This window comes from Dama dama, chromosome 26 (assembly GCF_033118175.1).
Source record: "Dama dama isolate Ldn47 chromosome 26, ASM3311817v1, whole genome shotgun sequence".
In the NCBI taxonomy this organism is placed as follows: Eukaryota; Metazoa; Chordata; class Mammalia; order Artiodactyla; family Cervidae; genus Dama; species Dama dama.
In genome coordinates this window covers 31,460,208-31,479,068 of record NC_083706.1, presented here as the reverse complement: position 1 = coordinate 31,479,068, position 18,861 = coordinate 31,460,208, and the positions used below count along the sequence as shown (strand labels likewise).

The following is an 18,861-nucleotide window of genomic DNA, read 5'->3' as shown; positions in this document are numbered from 1 at the left end:
ACTTTTAGCTCACGTTATGATGTTCTGACATAGAGCACAGCTGGTGAGGGGGAGATGGAAGGAGACATGTCATGCACATTATGGATAACTAACCCTTCTTACCTGAGTTTGAAAATATTTATTTCTCAATAGGTGAAAATATTTATTCCCACATTTAGTGTTCAGCTTTTCTCATGCTCAGATTTTAAATGAAGCCAAAGCTAATGGAAAGCAGCTCTTTTTAGATTAGTTCCTTCTCTGAGATCTTGGTTCTAGCTTTACCCGTAAGTCCTACCTTCACGTGCAGTGAAAAATATTGGAACAAAAGGTGTTATATTCAGATTGCCTGGCCTAACAGAAATATAGGAAAAGAGATACAGATCTTTTTAAGATTGGAAAGTAGAGTGTAAGACAAAAACTAAAAGGTACAGTAGGTTTAAGTAGGATTTCTTTTTGTAACAATGATTATTTCTTCTGAGATTATTATGAGTTAAATGTTTGTTACTAAACATTATTTGCAAATGCATCCTTTAGAGAACTTGTAAATGCAAATTTACGGAAAAAGAGAACAGTCAAATCTGCAGTAATCACTTAGTCCTAGTATAATGGAAAAGTAATAGATAAAAATTGTAACATCTACAAGCAATAGAAGGTAGTGGTTAAGGACTTCAGCTTCCCTGGCAATGATAAGGGATATGTCTCCCTTTGTGACTTTGGAAAGCTGTTTTCCTAATGTGTAGGGTATGTGTCTGACAATGCCAGCATTCCTTCCTTTTGCTATTTCGAAGGTAGAGGAAAGTGTACATTAATGAGATCCTGAAAATACTTGGGAAATTATTTGCAAATGCAAATTCCAGTTCTCTTCCTGCTTTTCTACTTTAATAGCTAATGAGTTTTATATAATACAGCTTCTTAAAGGTGTTATCTCTTAGGAGGAAGAGAATACATACATTTGGAATCTGGTATGTCTTCTATGATTAACCTATGAAGTGCGACTGATGCAATGAATTGGTAGGTTGATTTTGAAGTCCTTTCAAATGGAGTATGAGATGTACCCCGACTAGAAACGAGCAGTGCATCATTGAAGAGGAAAAGACTGAGATCACAGGTATGTTCATAGAGCCTGGTTTAAAAAAGAGAAAGAGCAGTTTAGTTTTACATATGCATACATATGTGCTTTGCTAACACACTTCACCATCTTTATGTTGATAAGCTCATCATCAGGGTTTTTCCCTCAGACCTTTGGACTGACTTTTTGAAGTTCTCTGTATATTTTTCTCCTGGTGTGAATAGTCCCTCTGTCTCTCAGACCAGTCATGTGGGTAGGCCTCAGGGTTCCTGGTGGAATGATTTGAGCTTATCCATTGGACAGTATCCAATCGATGCAGAAAAAAATGAACACTGAATTTTCCCAGTGTTACAACACAAGTCAGGTTAAAGCTGTGTTGTTACTTTGTGTTTGATGTACTTAGACAATCTGCGGAGAATGTTTTAATTTAGTTTCGTTTCATCTTTAAGGGTAACAAGTTGGGTTAGAGAGAAGCACAAGAATCAGTAAGGTGTACGGTGTCTCAAGTAGAAAGCAGGAGGAAAAAAGCATTTACTAAGTAGGGAAATAGAGAATTTTCTAGTATCAGTTGGAGAGAAATTGATGAAAAGTTGGATTTAAGTAGCTCTTCAATTCTACTGAGGTTGCTACCATGGTCAATGGTAGGCATTTTTTGGTCCCCCACCTCCATCTAGTATCCTCTGTGGTTTTCTGCTGATGGAGCCAGATCACGGTGTTTAGCAGGATTTCACTGTGCTCTGGTGTGGGTTATCTCATGGGAGTACTCAGCCAAGCATCAAATGATGTACTCGGGAGGAACTTGGGAGAGCCTCACCCCAAGCCCCCAGTCTCTGTCCAGCACCAGGAGTGGCCAAGTGCAGCAGGCTCGTTACTTGGATGGAGGATGGCCCCCAAAAGTGTTTTTCTCTTAGAAGCATCAGAAAGCCCTCAGGAAGTTACTCTAAGCAAGCAACTCAGTTGACTGGTTTATTGAGAGGAATTCTCTTATTTCTTATCTTCGTCGTCTGTGATTTTTACGCTGCTGAGTTAGAACCAGAGAGAGTTGCACAGGAGTGACGCCGTCACGTCAGCATGCACTGTCTGGTTTTACTGTACCACTCTTGTTTCACTTTTTGTTTGGCTCACGCCTCCCTCCACTTGTGTTACCCAAGTTACCAAACAGTATCTCACCTTTCCACTTTTTTTTTTAACCCATTCAAGTAGTCACTCACATATGTACCTATGTGTGCATCTATTTACAGGTAGGTGGTTTTGAGTATTATTCCAGGCTCTTTTCTTGCTTTTCCCAGCAATAGAAGTCACTTCAAGTTCTTTTTAATGACCAAGTAATAGCATGGATGGACCATCGTTTTTCGAACTCTTCCCTCACTGAGTGGACATTTCTTTGTTTGCAGGCTCAGGTCTCTCTTCCTTCTTCACTCCCTCGTTTCCTTTGTTTTTTCTTTATTGCCACTGTGAGCAATATTTGAAAAAACCAGTTCCTTACATGTAAACAGACTCCTTACATGCGCTGATATTTCTGTCAGATAGGGTTTCTAAAGGTAAGATTGATTGACCAAATGGTATATACATTTTTACCAAAGACTGACATAAAAGCTACTATAATTCACATTTAGAATCCACTCTGTATCATAATGGCTCTGACTTGTACAAACTTTACTGTGCCTCTGAATTACCCAGAGATTTTTGTTAAAATGCAAATTCAGTAGAGCTAAACTAGCCCGCGGAGAAGGCAATGGCACCCCACTCCAGTACTCTTGCCTGGAAAGTCCCATGGACGGAGGAGCCTGGTAGGCTGCAGTCCATGGGGTCACGAAGAGTCGGACACGACTGAGCGACTTCACTTTCATGCATTGGAGAAGGAAATGGCAACCCACTCCAGTGTTCTTGCCTGGAGAATCCCAGGGATGGGGGAGCCAGGTGGGCTACCGTCTATGGGGTCGCACAGAGTTGGACACGACTGAAGTGACACAGCGGCAGCAGCAGACTAGCCTGAGATTCTGTGTTTCTAACAACGCCCTGGTGATGCTGGTTCGCCAACCACACTTGAGAGTATTGAGGCACTTAAGTCATGTATTTATTACAGCTGTGCCCATGTTGTGGGCAAAAGACTAGATTGGGAGAGGGAGTGGTTTAAACATTTTTAAGGAGTGCTTTGCTTCAGGTTCAGCTCTTGGGAGAGTGTTGGGGGTACAGGTCATGTTAGGTGTGTGGAGAGAGAGAAATGCAGTGGTCATCCAACCACTGGAGCCACCTTCCTTTTTCAAACATTTCCTTCCCATATCTGTGGTTATGATTTAGGCTGGAGGGAGTGGGATGCTTCATATATACTGGTAGTTTGCAAGAAATAATGTTCCAGATTAAGTTGATAGGTTATTCTGAGAATAAGGGAGCAAATAGAAGTAGGGATGAGGGAAAGGGGAAGCAAGAAAGGGGGTGCATGTAGACCGGTATGTGGTGAGCTGTATGTGCTGAATGGCCACGTTATACAAAAGAATTCCACCCATGATTTTGACCCTTTGGCAATATTTTTACTCTTATTACTGATGAGAATCGTATCATTTGAGAAAAATATTTAAAAGCTGTAATAAAACTTTGCCTTTCTATCTGAATGGCCAGGGAATGTGCCTACCAGGGTGCTTTGAAGATGTAGCTTTGAAAGGGGTGTTTGTTTTGGTAAACAGATGTTTGGTTTTTCACTTTGGAAGGGATAGCATTGAAAGGAAGTTAAATGAAGGGAGAATTCTAATTGCGTGACCCACTTGGACTGGGTGGGTGGATGGCCCAGAGGAAGGAAGGAGCAGGCACATTTATTGAACTTGGAGTTGAGGCCACTTGTAACCTGAGGACATGAGCAGAGAAAGATAAATGCACAAAGAGGTTTTTATTATTTTAATCTGATTATGAAAGTGCTATTTAAAATACATATAAATGAGTTTTACCTAGGTAAAAGCTTTCCAAAAGCCATTTATACTCACCAAGAGCTTCAACAAGTTTCATCCAAAGACAAAAAACACCAAAACCCTTTTTAAAAAACCTTTATTCTTCCACATATGTAAAAACAAATAATTTTGCCTTTCACATTGACATAATGGAACAACTGAAATGGAAACTCTGGATCCTACTCAAGTTTCAGAAAACTGCTGCTGCTCAGATTCAGAAGAACCAACTCCACGGGTAGAGTGTTTTCCTTGAACCTGGACAGGATTTCTTTGCTTTTTCACAAATAGACTCAATGACTCTGCCAAACATAGCTTAAATTCTTAACACCATTCTAGAAGTGTTTCGTCATTATTTAATCACTATTAATACGTTAGCCAGACCAAGAAACAAAGTACCCAACTTCCATAAATACATAAAACTTTAAAAGTAATTTTCAGAGCATAACCTTTGGCATGAACAGATAACAGGACGTCATTCGTTCTGTGAGCTAAGTGTTAGTCACTCAGTCGTGTCCGACTCTGCACCGCCATGGACTGTAGCCCGCCAGGCTCCTCTGTCCATGGGATTTTCCAGGCAGGAATACTGGAGTGGGTAGCCATTCCTTTCTCCAGGGGATCTTCCCAACCCAGGGATCGAATCTGGGTCTCCAGCATTGCAAGCAGATTCTTTACTGTCTGAGTCATGAGGGAAGCCTCTATGAGCTGACCTGAGTCAAAACTTTTTATCGCCTTGTCCTCATCATCCACATTCTGACTAGTGGATCATAGTGGCTTTTGGCAGTTGCCAGGATAAAGGTCAATTCAGAGCCAGAATCCTGTATCCCTGAGGAATCTGGGTATTTCTCTTCTCCCAGTGCCCAGTTTTCTAGTCAATGACTATAGGTCCCTTTGAGTAAGCTAAAAGTAAAGTTAACAATATACATACTCTGTAGTTTAGTAATGTTTGTCCTCAAGAGGACTCAGGGTCTGAGCAGTGGATGGCTCTGTTTGGTGATCTAAAGCCGTGCCTCTATTTACCAGTCTTAGAGGCTCTACTATTGCACTTGGTGACACCCCATTAGAAGAACAAAAGTAAACAAAAATGCTTGAAAAACCAGCAAGTTTAAAGTCACACATGAAAATGTCAAAGTTCCAAGGTACATAAAGGCTGAATCCAAAACTATGTGGGTTATATCTACAGAGAGACAAATGCCTCCAGTTTTCCTAGCTCTAAAATGACTCTCCCCAGAGCAAATTCTGTCAGTTATAAACATGGACTTAGATAAAGAAAGATAAAGGAAGCGTGTCTGAGAATGAATATATGAAGGTAAAATTAATTCTAATAATAAAAAACTGGAATAATCCCTAGCATGTGTCCTACTACACTGATTTTTTTTTTTTTTCCATTTATTTTTATTAGTTGGAGGCTAATTACTTTACAGTATTGTAGTGGGTTTTGTCATACATTGACATGAATCAGCCATGGAGTTACATGTATTCCCCATCCCCATACACTAACGTGTTTAGAATTGCTGACTTGATATCTAGCTTCCTTCTCTTGTAGCTCATTTCTATTGTTCCTGACCAAAAACAACAAAACGAGAAAACAAAAGCACTGGGACAGTGAGAAAAGTGACACAGTTGTGTGACTTGATTTCCATTTAAGGATGGGTTAAATCAAGGTGAAGGGACTGGTTTATTCCAACCTCTCCTCCAACCCAAATCCTGTCCTGGGCCTTTGGGGAACATTCGGTGAAATGTTCATTGAAATAACAGGCAATCTGATTTTCATTTCTTTTATTGGAATTAATTTCTCTGCATTTGGTTGCTCTTTGTGGAGCTACCATCTTTACCATTAATACTGAAAACATAGATTGGCAAACAGTTTTCTAAAACAAGAATTTAAAAACGATGGCCCCACTCCTTGCTTTTTGTAAATAAAGTTTTATTGGAACACAGCTACATCTGCTGACTTATATACTGTATTGTTTATGAAGATCATATTAATCATTATGTATTGTATTTATGTAGCTGCTTTTGTGCTACAATGGCCGAGTTAGGTAGTTGCCACAGATATCACCTGGTAACAAAGACCTAGAATACTTGCCATCTGACCTTTTACAGAAAAAGTTTGCCCATCCTTGTTGTAAAGGAGAAAAGGAAATGTTAGCACCTTCGCATCACAATAGTTTTTACACTACTGTGAGCACTGTGCAAACTAGACATGTGAGACCTCAATACAATGGTGGTCCTACGGTGAGACCTTTCGAGCGCTGACCCCAGTACCTAACTGCGGGTAATTAACTGGTCTTCTCTTTCTTAGAGTTGAGCAGATCATCCATGTGATATCTCACATCAGCTCTCCTCTCAGTAGGAAAGTGACCAAACCGGAAATCCCATGTCTCGAGTTAGTGGCCCAGGCAATGACAGTTTAGTTTCTTACATTCTACGAAGTAGCTGCCTGGAATGTGAGTAAGGTGATAAACACCTCACTTGTCTCAGAGGGGTGCGTGTGTAACTTTTCAGATCAACACAAAGATTTATTGTATATTTACAATATGACAGACATTGTACTGGATTCTAGGTACAAGATAAGTAAGAAACACTCATAGCCATAGGATAGCTGAATATTTACCTTAAATAGAAACTTATGTCCTCATCACAGCAGTGAAGTTGGGCCACATCTTGAACCCTAATCAGATATCTGTTTGCTTCTGATAGAGTCTATGAAATAAATAAAAAGAATTAGAAATATATATATATATTTTATAAAATAAGTCTCACTACTGAGTAATCATATCCCAAAAGATCTAAGTGTTGAGTATAACTAAGTTCAATTATGAAAAAAGCATTGTTTTTAAAACTATACTTGAGGGAGTTGTCTAATTTTTAAAACTATTGTAATTATTTTTTTTATTATAAATGCTTTCCTACTCCCAAAAATAAAGTGGGGATGTGGGTGAGTCAGAAGGGATCTATCAAGAAAAGGGAAGTGAGTGAAATGTTACAAATTAAGATGTCAGGCTCTTTTACTGATCGAGCCATGGAGATGATCACTTCGGGCATATAGTGATCCAGAGATAAAGTTCTGTGGACTTTGTGAGCCCCAAGATTTTTGGATTTTCTGTAACCCAATCAATCCCATTACTCTTTCCCTTTCAAAATGTGCAGATCTAAACTAGGCCAAAACAACTGCATTTTGCTTCCTCAATTTAGCCAAATAAAACCACAATTGATTGATACTTTAATTCAATATAATTCACATATTAAACTCCTGCTATATGCTGAACACTAGAAGACACTAGTTCATACCTGATGGAGCTCCCAATCTTGTGGATAAAGGACTGTAAGAAAGTGTGACGGGGAGGTGCAGGGTGCTGAGAATACCGAGGAAGGGGCAACTCACACCTGGAGATGTCGGGGGAAACTTTTCAAGGCAGATGATGCTTGAACTGGATCTTTAAAGTACGAATAGGAGTTTATCCAGTGGAGCAGAAAAAGAAGCAATTTCTTAGAGGGAAGAGCATGAGCCAAACACACATGTGTAGGGAGAGGCTGACATCACTAGAGAACTGTATGTCTGTGTGGTTTGGTCATAAGGTGGTAGGCGAGGCAGTGGGAAGGAAAGCAGAATGAGTCAGACGATATTCCGTAGGTAACAGATAACTAACAGAGGACTTCTAGGATTTTTACAGATGTCCTCAGTGGGCAGAATCCTGCACCAGATATTATGTGCAGGGAGATAGAAAACAATAAAGACATGGCCCCACTCCTCAAAGCGGGTCATGAGCTCTGTAGTACCAAGCAAGGTGCTAAGGCTACAGAGAAATCTTGGGATGGGGTCCAGCCCGCTTGTGCCTCTTCTCATCTAGCATGCTTGCAGATAACAAGGATGTGGAATATGAGAGCTTGGCAGCACCTGGCATACAACAGGCACTCAACAGATGTTAGCTGCATCAGAATCCCTGTCTCCTTTTTGAGCGTGAGATGTAGCAAGTGCATTAGAATACGTACAGGGCACCCCCAGATGAGTCTCTGTATGTCTAACAGGTGATCTTTCATATTGATGTTCTGCTTCATCTAGAAAAGAAAGTGATTTTAGGCAAACTGAAATTGTGATATTTTTATACATAAAAATAGATTAAAATATGTTATGCCACTTGATAATGTTGTGGTATTTTCATAAACTATCATAAGACTCTCAATTTCCTGTACCCAGTATTTTAAAACAAAGAGGCAAGTGGCAAGACTGTCCAAAAAGTTTTTTTCTGGGTGTACTGTGTTATTGTTTCCATTCAGCCCAGACTCCTGGGCTGTGTGCCCATCACAGTGACATGTTCAGAATGGTAGTCCTATACTCCAAGATGATCAAATCTTGCAGAGAATAATTGTGATTGCTGTACTTTCTTAGGCAGGAAAGTTGACTAATACATTAAGAAGTACTTTCAGAAACAAAGAGGTTTGCTGTTTTTTTTAATCTGTATAAGTGTACTTATAGAGATATCTGAAAACATCATTTGGTTTAAATAAAGGCCCTCAGTGCTCAATATCACTGAATACAATGATTTAGCATTAAAAGAATGAAAAAGTTTGAAGAGAACCCCAAGAGGCTAAGGGATTTCTGAACCTTTGAGTCAGAGTACCACGAAAGCATTATAACATTTTTAAAGGACACAGACTCTTACCAGCAACCGACCTGATCTATGTAGCCTTTGTAATTTTTTATTTGGTCAATTGCAGTGGTCAAGTTTCCACGGTCAATATGTTTTGCAGGAGTGTGAAGCCTCAGAGCATAGAGAAGATGAAGATATTCTTCAAACCTTCGGGATGGGTACAAAAGCAGCTCCGGAAGACTGTAGGAGGCGCAGAGAGAAGGGAGCTCTGGTCTCTTTCTGAGGCCACAGAACTCCAGGCCTTGGTGTGCCCTAGCTGTGCTCTCCCTCAGAGCTTACCTCAGCATTTTGGTAACAATGGTCTTATCGTGCCTCTTCAGGAAAGCTCGGAATGCTGGTATCATTTCTCTGCACTAAGGTGAGAGTTATATTGTCAAAATTCTGTAAGACAGTTGTGAAGTGTTGTTTCTGTTCCACCAGACAAGCATCATCTATGAAGCGCTTAAAGCAAAAGGGCAACATCTACACCAAATCACAGTACTATTAATACTATAGGTGCTTCCTGATATCCTAAGTATAATGTATTAATTATATCATAAATTAACCCTAGTCATTGAGCTTAATCAATATAGAAAAATAAAAATGAACTTTGCATGCAGGTAGGCCTGGATTAGAATTCTAATTTAATTTTATCTAATTCTGTGTGACTTTGTCAAGCTTACTTAACTCCTCTGAGCCTCGGTCTTCTTATGGATGTCATAGCTAACTCTTTTGGTGAGGGGCTGGGGAGGGGGTGGAAATCCTATCCACAGAGTGCCTGCCATACAGTAAGTGTTAAGTGTAGGGATTGGTGTGTGATTCTGCTGTTAAGCATGTTTTCCACAATAACATGAAGAAGGTGCTCCTTTGTACTTAAAATCTGTTTTAAAATGCATTACTCATCACCATTACAGCCCCCAGGAAGTCACCTCATTTTTCTCAGATGCCAGTAATTCTAATTTCTAGAAATCAAATAGTCACTGATTTCAATAATACTAATAGCTAACATTTACTGAGTACTTACTTATATGCACTCCTCATGCTAGTGAAATAGACACATTATTATCCATAACTATAAAATTGCTGGCACCAATCTGCTATGATAACATCTGATGCTTTGCTCCAATTCTTGTCCTAAAGGTCAGTTCTATGTCACTGCTTTATTCATGCAACTTTCACATAATCGAGTTGCGCAGCAGAGCTTAAACTCCCCGGGGTGGAGCAGGAAGAAGACGACAAAGGGAGATGTCTGAGGTCAGGAAGTGTTCAGAGACCTCCCAGCCCCAGGCCTTCACTTCAGGGCCTCAGGGCAGACAGGTGGGCAGGGCCACAGTGGACAGGGACAGGGCAGAGGGTACCACCATGTCCCAAGGTGCCCCTCCTGCTGCCCTTTTGATGCAAACCGAGGAGGGAAAAGAGATATCTTATTGTCATCAGAGGAGATCCCAATGAGAGCAGCAGGGGGCACAGATGAGAGCTGCATAGTCCTGCTCAGACTACATACACATTGTCACAACAAAGACAACTGTTTAAAAGGCACTTGGTCGGGAATACGAGACAAAGGAATTCCTTATTTTATCGTGAGATTTCACACACTGAGTGTCATTATTCCAACACATGATTACGAATTCCTTTTCTCCATGAGAGAGCTGGACTCACCCCACAGGGTGTCGAGGCAGTGTGAAAGCAGAGTTCACAGTTTTGCTTCTGCCTAACTGTGAACTATGTTCCTATAACCAAGCCCTAGGGTAACTGGGGCAGGTGGGAGTCTGGAAATCTGCATGAGGACTAGTTCAGTCCCACAGCCAGTTCCTAGGCACTGCTGGGTCAAGCACTGTGCCAGGCCCTAGGGATCAAAACTAAGTCAGTGCCCTCATCCTCAAAGAGCTCAAGGTAAACCAGAGGAGGAGATCTGGAAGCCAAGGATAGAAAAGAAGTCTTTCCTACTAATTCTAGTCCTTCTAGTCCTCGCAAGTTCAGAAGATCTAATTAAATGCGTGGATGGTCCCTCAATCTGTTACCTTCTCAATAGTTTTTAGAACCACAGGGTAATTGTTGAAGAAACTGGTATACGTGTTCAACTGGCTTCCAAACTTTATGAATATTTCTCCCACACAGTGAGCAGGGCCCCATTCCTGTAGTCTGTCTCTCAGGTCATCTAGAAACCGCCTGCAACATGAGAAAAGCGTGGCTGTGAAATATTGACCAGTGACAGCCTACAACTTATAAAAAATAAATTTGTACTCAGTCATTTAGGGCGGGGCTTTTGTCAGATCCTTTCGCCTTGACACAGAGCCAGAAAGGGAAGAAGCAGGTTGACTTGGGGGCTGAGGCAGGATCCCAGGCTGGCCTGGAGAGGCTGCCCTGTGTTCTCTCTCCCCTTTGTCTGGGGACAGTTTCTTACAGTCCTCAGAGGAGGGTGCTCAACTCACTTCAATGGCTGAATGCCATCACCGCCACTAAGCCCATTTCCCTTGGATCAAAGGCTATTCTTCAGCCATCACAGAATTTCAAAACTGGAAGCACACCAGTTCCTTTTATAGAATCTGGGGTCCCCGAAGCTAAGGAACTTGTTCTAAGTTATCTAAAGAGTTACTGGCAGAGAAACACAAGTTCAGTTTGTCTTACTTTATTCAGTGCAAATGATCAATTTTCTCTCTCAACCCTTTCATATACATATACTGTTATTACACTAATCCCCAGCCTCTGGTTCTCTAAGCAAAGTATTCTAGTGACTTAATCCCATTACAGCCTCCTGTTCCTCTCCCACTGATCAGTCAAACGCTGATGACTATGAACAGCTCCCCTTCCCATTGTCTTTTGCATAAATAGTATGATGAATATAGAATCCCCAGGCACTGAACTCCACCCCTTGTACTATAGCTATGAGTCCAGGCAGGGATACACCCCAGGAGTCATCACTGCTGTTTGCAGCCCACTGTCTAGAGTTGTCTCTCCTCTGTGAGAGGATCAGGCAGTGTCCCTAGGAGGGGCAGAGAATGACTGAGCCTCTGTTTAACTTTTTGAAACACGTGTGTGCTCCTCCCATACTACAATGCATATTTCAAAATATAGCTATTCAGAGTTTACCTGTTGAGACATAAGATTTGCAGAATATCAGAGAACATGATCTGGATGTTTGCAGCACTCAGAATGGCTCTGTTTGATGACAGTGCCGCTCTCAGTGGCCTCACATAAACATCTCTCACAATTTCCAGCATCTGCACATATTTTCTCTCGCTCTTTAAGAGTTCCCTGACGACTCTCGTTCGCTTTTCGGCTGAATCCAGCTGGAGTTTTCTCTCCTGTGGAAAAGCATTAAGAACTCAGAAGGAAGGTGTTATGACTCATTTCAGGCTTCCATCATCAAAAAGCCTGATGGTCAAAGGAGACAGAGAAATGAAAGTATTGAGCAGTCAGGCAGTCACTCTGAGGGTGTCTTTCTGGTTCGTGATACGCAGGGCTGAAGGGAAACTTGATAAGGGAATGTGGAGGACTCTGCTGACCACTGCTTGTCCCCATCATCAAATTATCCCTCGCACTGGCCAGCTTGATGCCATAGTAGAGATGGGCCTTGGACTCTCGAATCTTGAGAAGGTGCAGATTGAGAATTTACTTTTATCCATCTATCCATCCAAATAGATATCTAGAGTCATGTGCTAGGTGTTGGCGCTACATTACAGACGTGATGGGGAGGAAGCCTTTGGTGTGCATTGTTTTCCTCTTTTTTTGCCCCAGTAGCGTTTTATTGATTATCGTGTAAACAAGACTGAAATGAGCTAGACCTCTCATTATCAAATAGTTCAGTAGTTATTTCCTGCTGTGTATTATGAAAAACCAAAATCATGCTCTTATTTCTGTGTTTAGGAAAAAGTACTGTCTCTCCTGGGTAGTTAGGTTTCCCGATGTTCTATGCTTTCTATATATCAAAGTCCTGTTTTAGCAATGCCGAGGGAAAAGCCATGCACTGATACAAAGAAATCCCACACCCTGATATTGAGTGCAATGTTTATGATTGGAGGAATTAATTTTCCTTACTGGAATTAGGATTCTTTCCCTTCTATTTATACTTTTGAAGTTGTAAAATTAGTATTTTTACAATCTAGAAAACAATCACAATATTCAAATTTTAAAAGTCTAATGGCCTTGTATTTGCACCTAGAACAATTTAAACTCTTAAAACACAATTTCCTCTTTCCCCTCCAGCCCTGCCCCACACTGCCCCAAATAAAATATGACAATACTAATGTTTAATGCCATGTGATCTGCACCTGAAATGTCAACCATAATTTCATGAGCTAAAATTAAAATGTGAAAATAATTTAAGAGAAGAATCAGAACATTCATTCTGTTTGAAATACTATAAACACTGTTCTTGGTTAGTTTTAATCTTTCAAACACATGCCTATTGTATATAAAGCCTATTTAGACAGTTTAAATTCCCTGGTGGCTCAGCGGTAAAGAATCCACAGCAATGCAGGAGACATTGGAGACACAGGTTCGATCCCTGGGTCAGGAAGATTTGCTGGAGGAGGAAATGGCAACCCACTCCAGTATTCTTGCCTGGAGAATCCCATGGACAGAGGAGCCTAGTGGTCTACAGTCCATAGGGTCGCAAAGAGTCAGACAAGACTGGGCAACTGAGCAGGCACAATGAGTTTAAAATTGCATCCATATCCATTGGCAGCTGGCTTACAGTCCATATTATATTTTATGTGTATTTCAGTTCAGTTTAGTCGCTCAGTCGTGTCTGACTCTTTGGGACCCCAAGGACTGCAGCACGCCAGACCTCCCTGTCCATCACCAACTCCCGGAGCTTACTCAAACTCAGGTCCATTAAGTCGGTGATGCCATCCAACCATCTCATCCTCTGTCGTCCCCTTCTCCTCCCATCTTCAATCTTTCCCGACATCAGGGCCTTTTCCAATGAGTCAGTTCTTCACATCAGGTGGCCAAAGTATTGGAGTTTCAGCTTCAGCATCAGTCCTTCCAATGAATATTCAGGGCTGATATCCTTTATGTTGCCATCCAAATGACTCTCAAGAGTCTTCTCCAACACCACAGTTCAAAAGCATCCATTCTTCAGCACTCACCTTTCTTTATAGTCCAACTCTCACATCCATACATGACTACTGGAAAAACCATAGCTTTGACTAGATGGACCTTTGTTAGAAAAGTAATGTCTCTGCTTTTTAATATGCTGTCTAGGTTGGTCATAATGTTTCTTCCAAGGAGCAAGCGTCTTTTAATTTCATGGCTGCAGTCACCATGGGCAGTGATTTTGGAGCCCCCTAAAATAAAGTCTGTCACTGTTTCCATTGTTTCCCCATCTATTTGCCATGAAGTGATCTTTAAAATACTGGCGTTTTTATAATAATCGTTATAATTAATCCTTATAATATTTATAACGATTTTGATTTAAGGCTTCAGTTGTCAAACTTCCGCTGTTACCTTGAAACTGTAATAGAGCGCTGCCCAGCATAGCTCTTAGCCCAGGGCCATTGCTATGAACCATTAGCCCCACCCCCACCCCACCCTGTTACCAGGCAACGGCCACGGAGAGACCGTTAGCGTTCCTGCTCAGTCATTGGTTGGTGCCACAGTGGCCCCTCCCACAAACAACCAACTGTCAATAAGCTACCGTTGGTGGGAGCATTCCACCAACCGTCAGCCCTAGAGGTGGTCTTCTGGTGGAAAGTGAGGTAAGAGGTGGATCTCAGCTTTTTCCCTGGGCTCTCTAGCTAACCCAGCCTTGGGCCAGCAGGGGCCCTGTTCTTCAGGGCTCTGGAGCTCTTGCCAAGGCCACCCACTGGCTGAGCCCCAGGCCTTGAGGCAGTGGTGAGCTTCTCCCCCATCCCCACCTCTGTGACCTAATGGCAGTGGCCATGTGCCTGGGACTTGGTCTCCAGAACCTGTCCCTGCCATTTGGGCGGCCTGAGGAGCCTGAGGTGCCTGGCTCCCTCAGTGATGCCAGCTGGGCAGAGTCTGGGGACCTGGCCCTGAGGGAGTCACCAGTTGAGATCGGCCTCCTCTCAGCCAAGACCAGAACTCAGAGGGTGAAAGTGTGCCTTGGGACCTGGCCCTTTCCTGTCAGAACAGAGGATAATGTTTGTTTGGTAGAAATTTATAGGAACATCATTACCTGACCATGACTTGACCTCAAGAACAAAGGCTCTGACACGGAGAAGTCTGCACGGACTAACCACACTCCCCCTCACCTTGCCTAGAAAAGGGCTTTGCTGAGAGCTTTCAGGGAGTTTGGGGTTTTTAAGGCCTGAGCCACCTGTCTCTTGCCTGGCCCTGCCATTAACTTTTCTCTGCTCCGAACTCATAACTTGGTATGTTTGACCTCACTGTGCATTGGGCATATGGAGTTGTGTTTGGGTAACAAAACCATTGTGCAGTATTATCACCAGTGGTCAGAAGAGATACTGTCGTATTTGTTTCCTTGTAAACCCTCTCTTTCTGGGTGGTTCCTGGGGATGGCGTGGGGCTGAGTGAGCCCATGGCCACCAAGGTCCACAGGGACACTGTCCACTGGAGGCGGACTGTAGGCACCATCCACTGCCGGGGTCCAGCCTCGGCAGGATCCAGGGGGTACCCTCAGGATGAACGGCGTCGGCAAGAGAGAGAGAAAAGACACGTGAGACCAGCCTTGATAGGGCCAAGTCTGCAAGAGAGAGAGAGAGAAAGAGAGAGAGAGTGACCAGACGGGGGGGTGCAGCAGAGTCTGGCAGGGTCTGGCAGAGTCTGGCAGTGCTTTATTTTTTACCGTAGCTTTTATACCCTAAGTTAGTACATTTCTAGGGGAAAATAGTTTAACATTACATCAGCTTGTTCTTCACGAAACCAGGGTGTTTTCTACATACTTCTTTGTTTATGAGGGTCTTGTACATTATCTTCTGGCCTTGGGGCCTATTAACATTTTATGCAGGTCAGGTGAATGTAAACCTATTTTCCACTTCTATGGTGACCTTAACTGAAAGGTAGCAGTCTCATAGGGCAAAAGTACAGAGTAGAAGTATAACCTTGTTAACACAAAAATTAATCGTTCTGCAGAAGTTGTCAGTTGAGTTTATCTAAGAAGTTTACCCCACACTGACTCTGCGACTTTGGTGAAGTAGCCTCTGCCTAGCACTCCTGGGTGACAATTAATAACCATCTCATTGTTACCACACTAGGGCTAAGCTCTTATTTTTCTAGACCTTTAGCTATATTAACAATGGTTTCCACTGCACAACCTTAGCACATTAAGAGTAAAAATACAGCAAGCAAAACACAGCAAGCAAACGTCAACCCAATAACCACTTTTAGAATAATTTTTCTTGTGTTTTCTAATAGGACTCCTTCACCCCTCAAAAAGGCTCTATGTCTGTTACGGCCTTTATATGATCAGGTTCTTTATGCTGTTTTATGATTAGGGTATTATGAGCAGTCATGCATATTAGTACCAAGGGCATAAATGCATTTGCCAAACAAACTAAAATACCAGCAAAGGAGTTTAAATTAAAACACTCCTTTCACCCTGGATAATCTCATAAAATACCACCACCTGGGAAACTTATAGATTAAAGTTCTAAATTGATTCTTATTTGGGAAGAGACCGGGGAAGGCCTTCTGCCTGTGTCACAGAAATTAGGGAGTAGTCTATTGAAGCAAGCATCAGAAAGACAGATATCATCTTTAAGGTGAGCGCTGGGGGCAGCTTCTTGGAATCCCTGAAAACCTGATCTGCCTTGCCTGTCAGGATTTCTCCTCATGACCTTGTCAGTGGTGGGACCTCGTCTGCCGGCTCCCAACAATCCATTGTAGGCAGAGGGGTCCCAGCTATTATGTAGTTGGGAAAGAGCCCAGGGCTGAGCGCCCTTCTGCAGGATTCAAATGTTTCTCTCTGCCTGTTGCTTGACCTTAAGGAAATCATTTTAAGTTTTCTGACTTGACTTCCTCTTTGACAAAATGCGGGTTCTAATGTCTGCTTTTCAGGATTCTGAGGTTGAAACATGATAGTAAAACTGGATGTGTGTTGTAGAAATTCTAGGCAGCACGCATGCGCTGTGTGTTAACCGGCAGCACGGGACCAGGCCTCTGCTGGTCCACACGTTCTCCACCCACTACCCTTTGAAAGACAGCCCTAAAGGTTATATTGATTATCCTCAACATTTGAAATCAGACTGTAGCTGATGATGAGTCAGTTAGAAACTGTGACTGCTTGATTATACTCAATCAGCAGTTGATGGGTCAGTTAGAAACTGTGAACCTTCGTGTCCACGGACCATTTTTTTAAATGCCTTTCTAGCGTCCTATTAGAAAAGCATGGAGTAGCACAGAGATGTTGTTACCAAGATGTTTCATGTCCATCCCCTTGGCTCAGCTTCTTTTTAGATCAGGACTTACTCAAAAGAAAAAGCTACTGGTTGGATCTCCTCCAGTTATATTTGGGGTTTTTTCCCCCCTAAGAGAAACTCTCAAGAAAAAAGAAAGAACAAACCAGAATAGTTGGCTTACCAGCTTAACCAGCAACTCAAAATTTGGATCATTTTTGCTGAGACTGGGTTTTGTGTCCTGAGGGTTATCTTCTATAACATCTCTTTCCTGAGGATTAAATGCAGACTTGATTATTCGGAGGCAGGCCCTGGAATATCTAAATGCCTAGTCAGTGCTGAGCCCACAGGAGGATTTCAGTAGCTCTGCCTTTGGCCCTAATCACAGTGTTCTCTAGACATATAAGTTAAGCACTCAACAAAATTAAATTTTATGTTTTTTTAAAAAAAATAACTTTTCGCTTCCTAGGAACTGTGTTAAGAAACTCAATTCAGTGCAGTTGCCATTTTCCCTGGGAGCAGCTCCTCACACGTGCCTGGGAAATAGGTCTCTGCCTCAGTTCTGGCAGCAGTGAGCACATAAGTTACCTTACTTTCAAGATGCTAGAAGAAATGTTCACAGTACTTTGTGAAATTCACCTCTTTTTTCACCTAATGAAAAAGTGTCATAAAGAAATTCACATGGCATTTCTAGATCTGTTTCCACATTTAAATATGGCTTATTCTTTCCTCACTTTGCCTTGTTAATTTTTCTTGTGGCTTCCATATAAATTATCACATTAAAAAATAACCCCCCTTCTGCCTGCAGCATCCCAGGGTCCACCCGAGAAATGGAACAATGGTCCCACGTTTGTGTTGAAAGCTAATGATGATTAATGGACTACTGCTGCCCTTACGAGTCAAAGATAAAACTATCCATGGCAACCCCTTGATATGTAGAAGTGAAACTAGAAGAAAAACACCAATTTATAACCAAGACTCCTTTTGCCTTACTCTACTCAGACAAAGACACACTTTTTATTTTGTACCTCCAGACATCCCTCATGGCTGCCTGAAGCCTTTGTGTAAGACCCCTGGGCCCAGAAGCACATGCAGCCAGCCAGTTTCTCCTGGGCCTGCAGGCCCCGCACCTGAGTCTGAGCACTTCATGGCTGCTCCACATAGTCTTCACCATGTCCTTTCTCTTCCCCATTTGGAGCTGACCCACACCAGTCTGGCATGTATTTATACTTGCATGCGTGTGTGCTCAGACAGGTCCAACTCTTTGTGACCCCGTGAACTTTAGCCTGCCAGGCTCCTCTTTCCATGGAATTTTCCAGACAAGCATACTACAGTGGGTTGTCATTTCCTACTCCAGTATTTATATTTATGCTGGGTGGGGGGGAATCTACTTTGAATTTTGACAAAATAATTCAAAATTTCCATGTGTGGAACATTATCTTCTTTCAAAATATGTAATAATGCTGATCATTCATGTAGAGAAATGATAACTTCAACCAGTCAGCAGTGACACTGCAGTTGTGTAGGTAGATGTGGTTGCAGGCATAAAATGAAAATGAAACTCAGCCTGCTTGACTGGAGGTTAAGAGAACCCAAGCCATACAGATTTGGACTGTGGATTCCACAGACGACACAGGCCCCCTTATCTGGGGTATCATCCCTTTGGACAGGCTCCCATGAGTGCTCAGTCACTGAAGCTCAGCAGTGGACTCCTAGACTACCCTGGCTATCTTAGAACCTGCTTACTCAGACTGGGCTTTGTTTCATCTCTGGCTCAGCAACAGCTTTTTAAGAATTTTTAAACCACTGAACTACCAGGGAATTCCCAGCTACAGCTATTTCTTAAATGTAAATTTTTCTTTGTGGATAGCAAGTCAATTTGACATAGTAATTGTGTTTGAAACTAAAAACAACACGTT

At 42.1% G+C, this 18,861-nt stretch overlaps 1 protein-coding gene across 1 annotated transcript in view; it reads right to left on the bottom strand.

Moving 5' to 3' along the window:
* The window catches only part of ECT2L (epithelial cell transforming 2 like), a 66,830-nt gene that overhangs the window by 621 nt on the left and 47,348 nt on the right, over positions 1-18,861 (bottom strand). Inside the window, exons 13-20 of the mRNA XM_061130187.1 lie at positions 17,127-17,213; positions 11,712-11,926; positions 10,643-10,790; positions 8,922-8,995; positions 8,666-8,822; positions 7,984-8,049; positions 6,605-6,693; positions 930-1,102 (exon numbers count right to left, since the gene is read on the bottom strand). Coding sequence (XP_060986170.1) covers positions 930-1,102; positions 6,605-6,693; positions 7,984-8,049; positions 8,666-8,822; positions 8,922-8,995; positions 10,643-10,790; positions 11,712-11,926; positions 17,127-17,213 — 1,009 coding nt within the window. The remainder of the gene's footprint in view (positions 1-929; positions 1,103-6,604; positions 6,694-7,983; positions 8,050-8,665; positions 8,823-8,921; positions 8,996-10,642; positions 10,791-11,711; positions 11,927-17,126; positions 17,214-18,861) is intronic.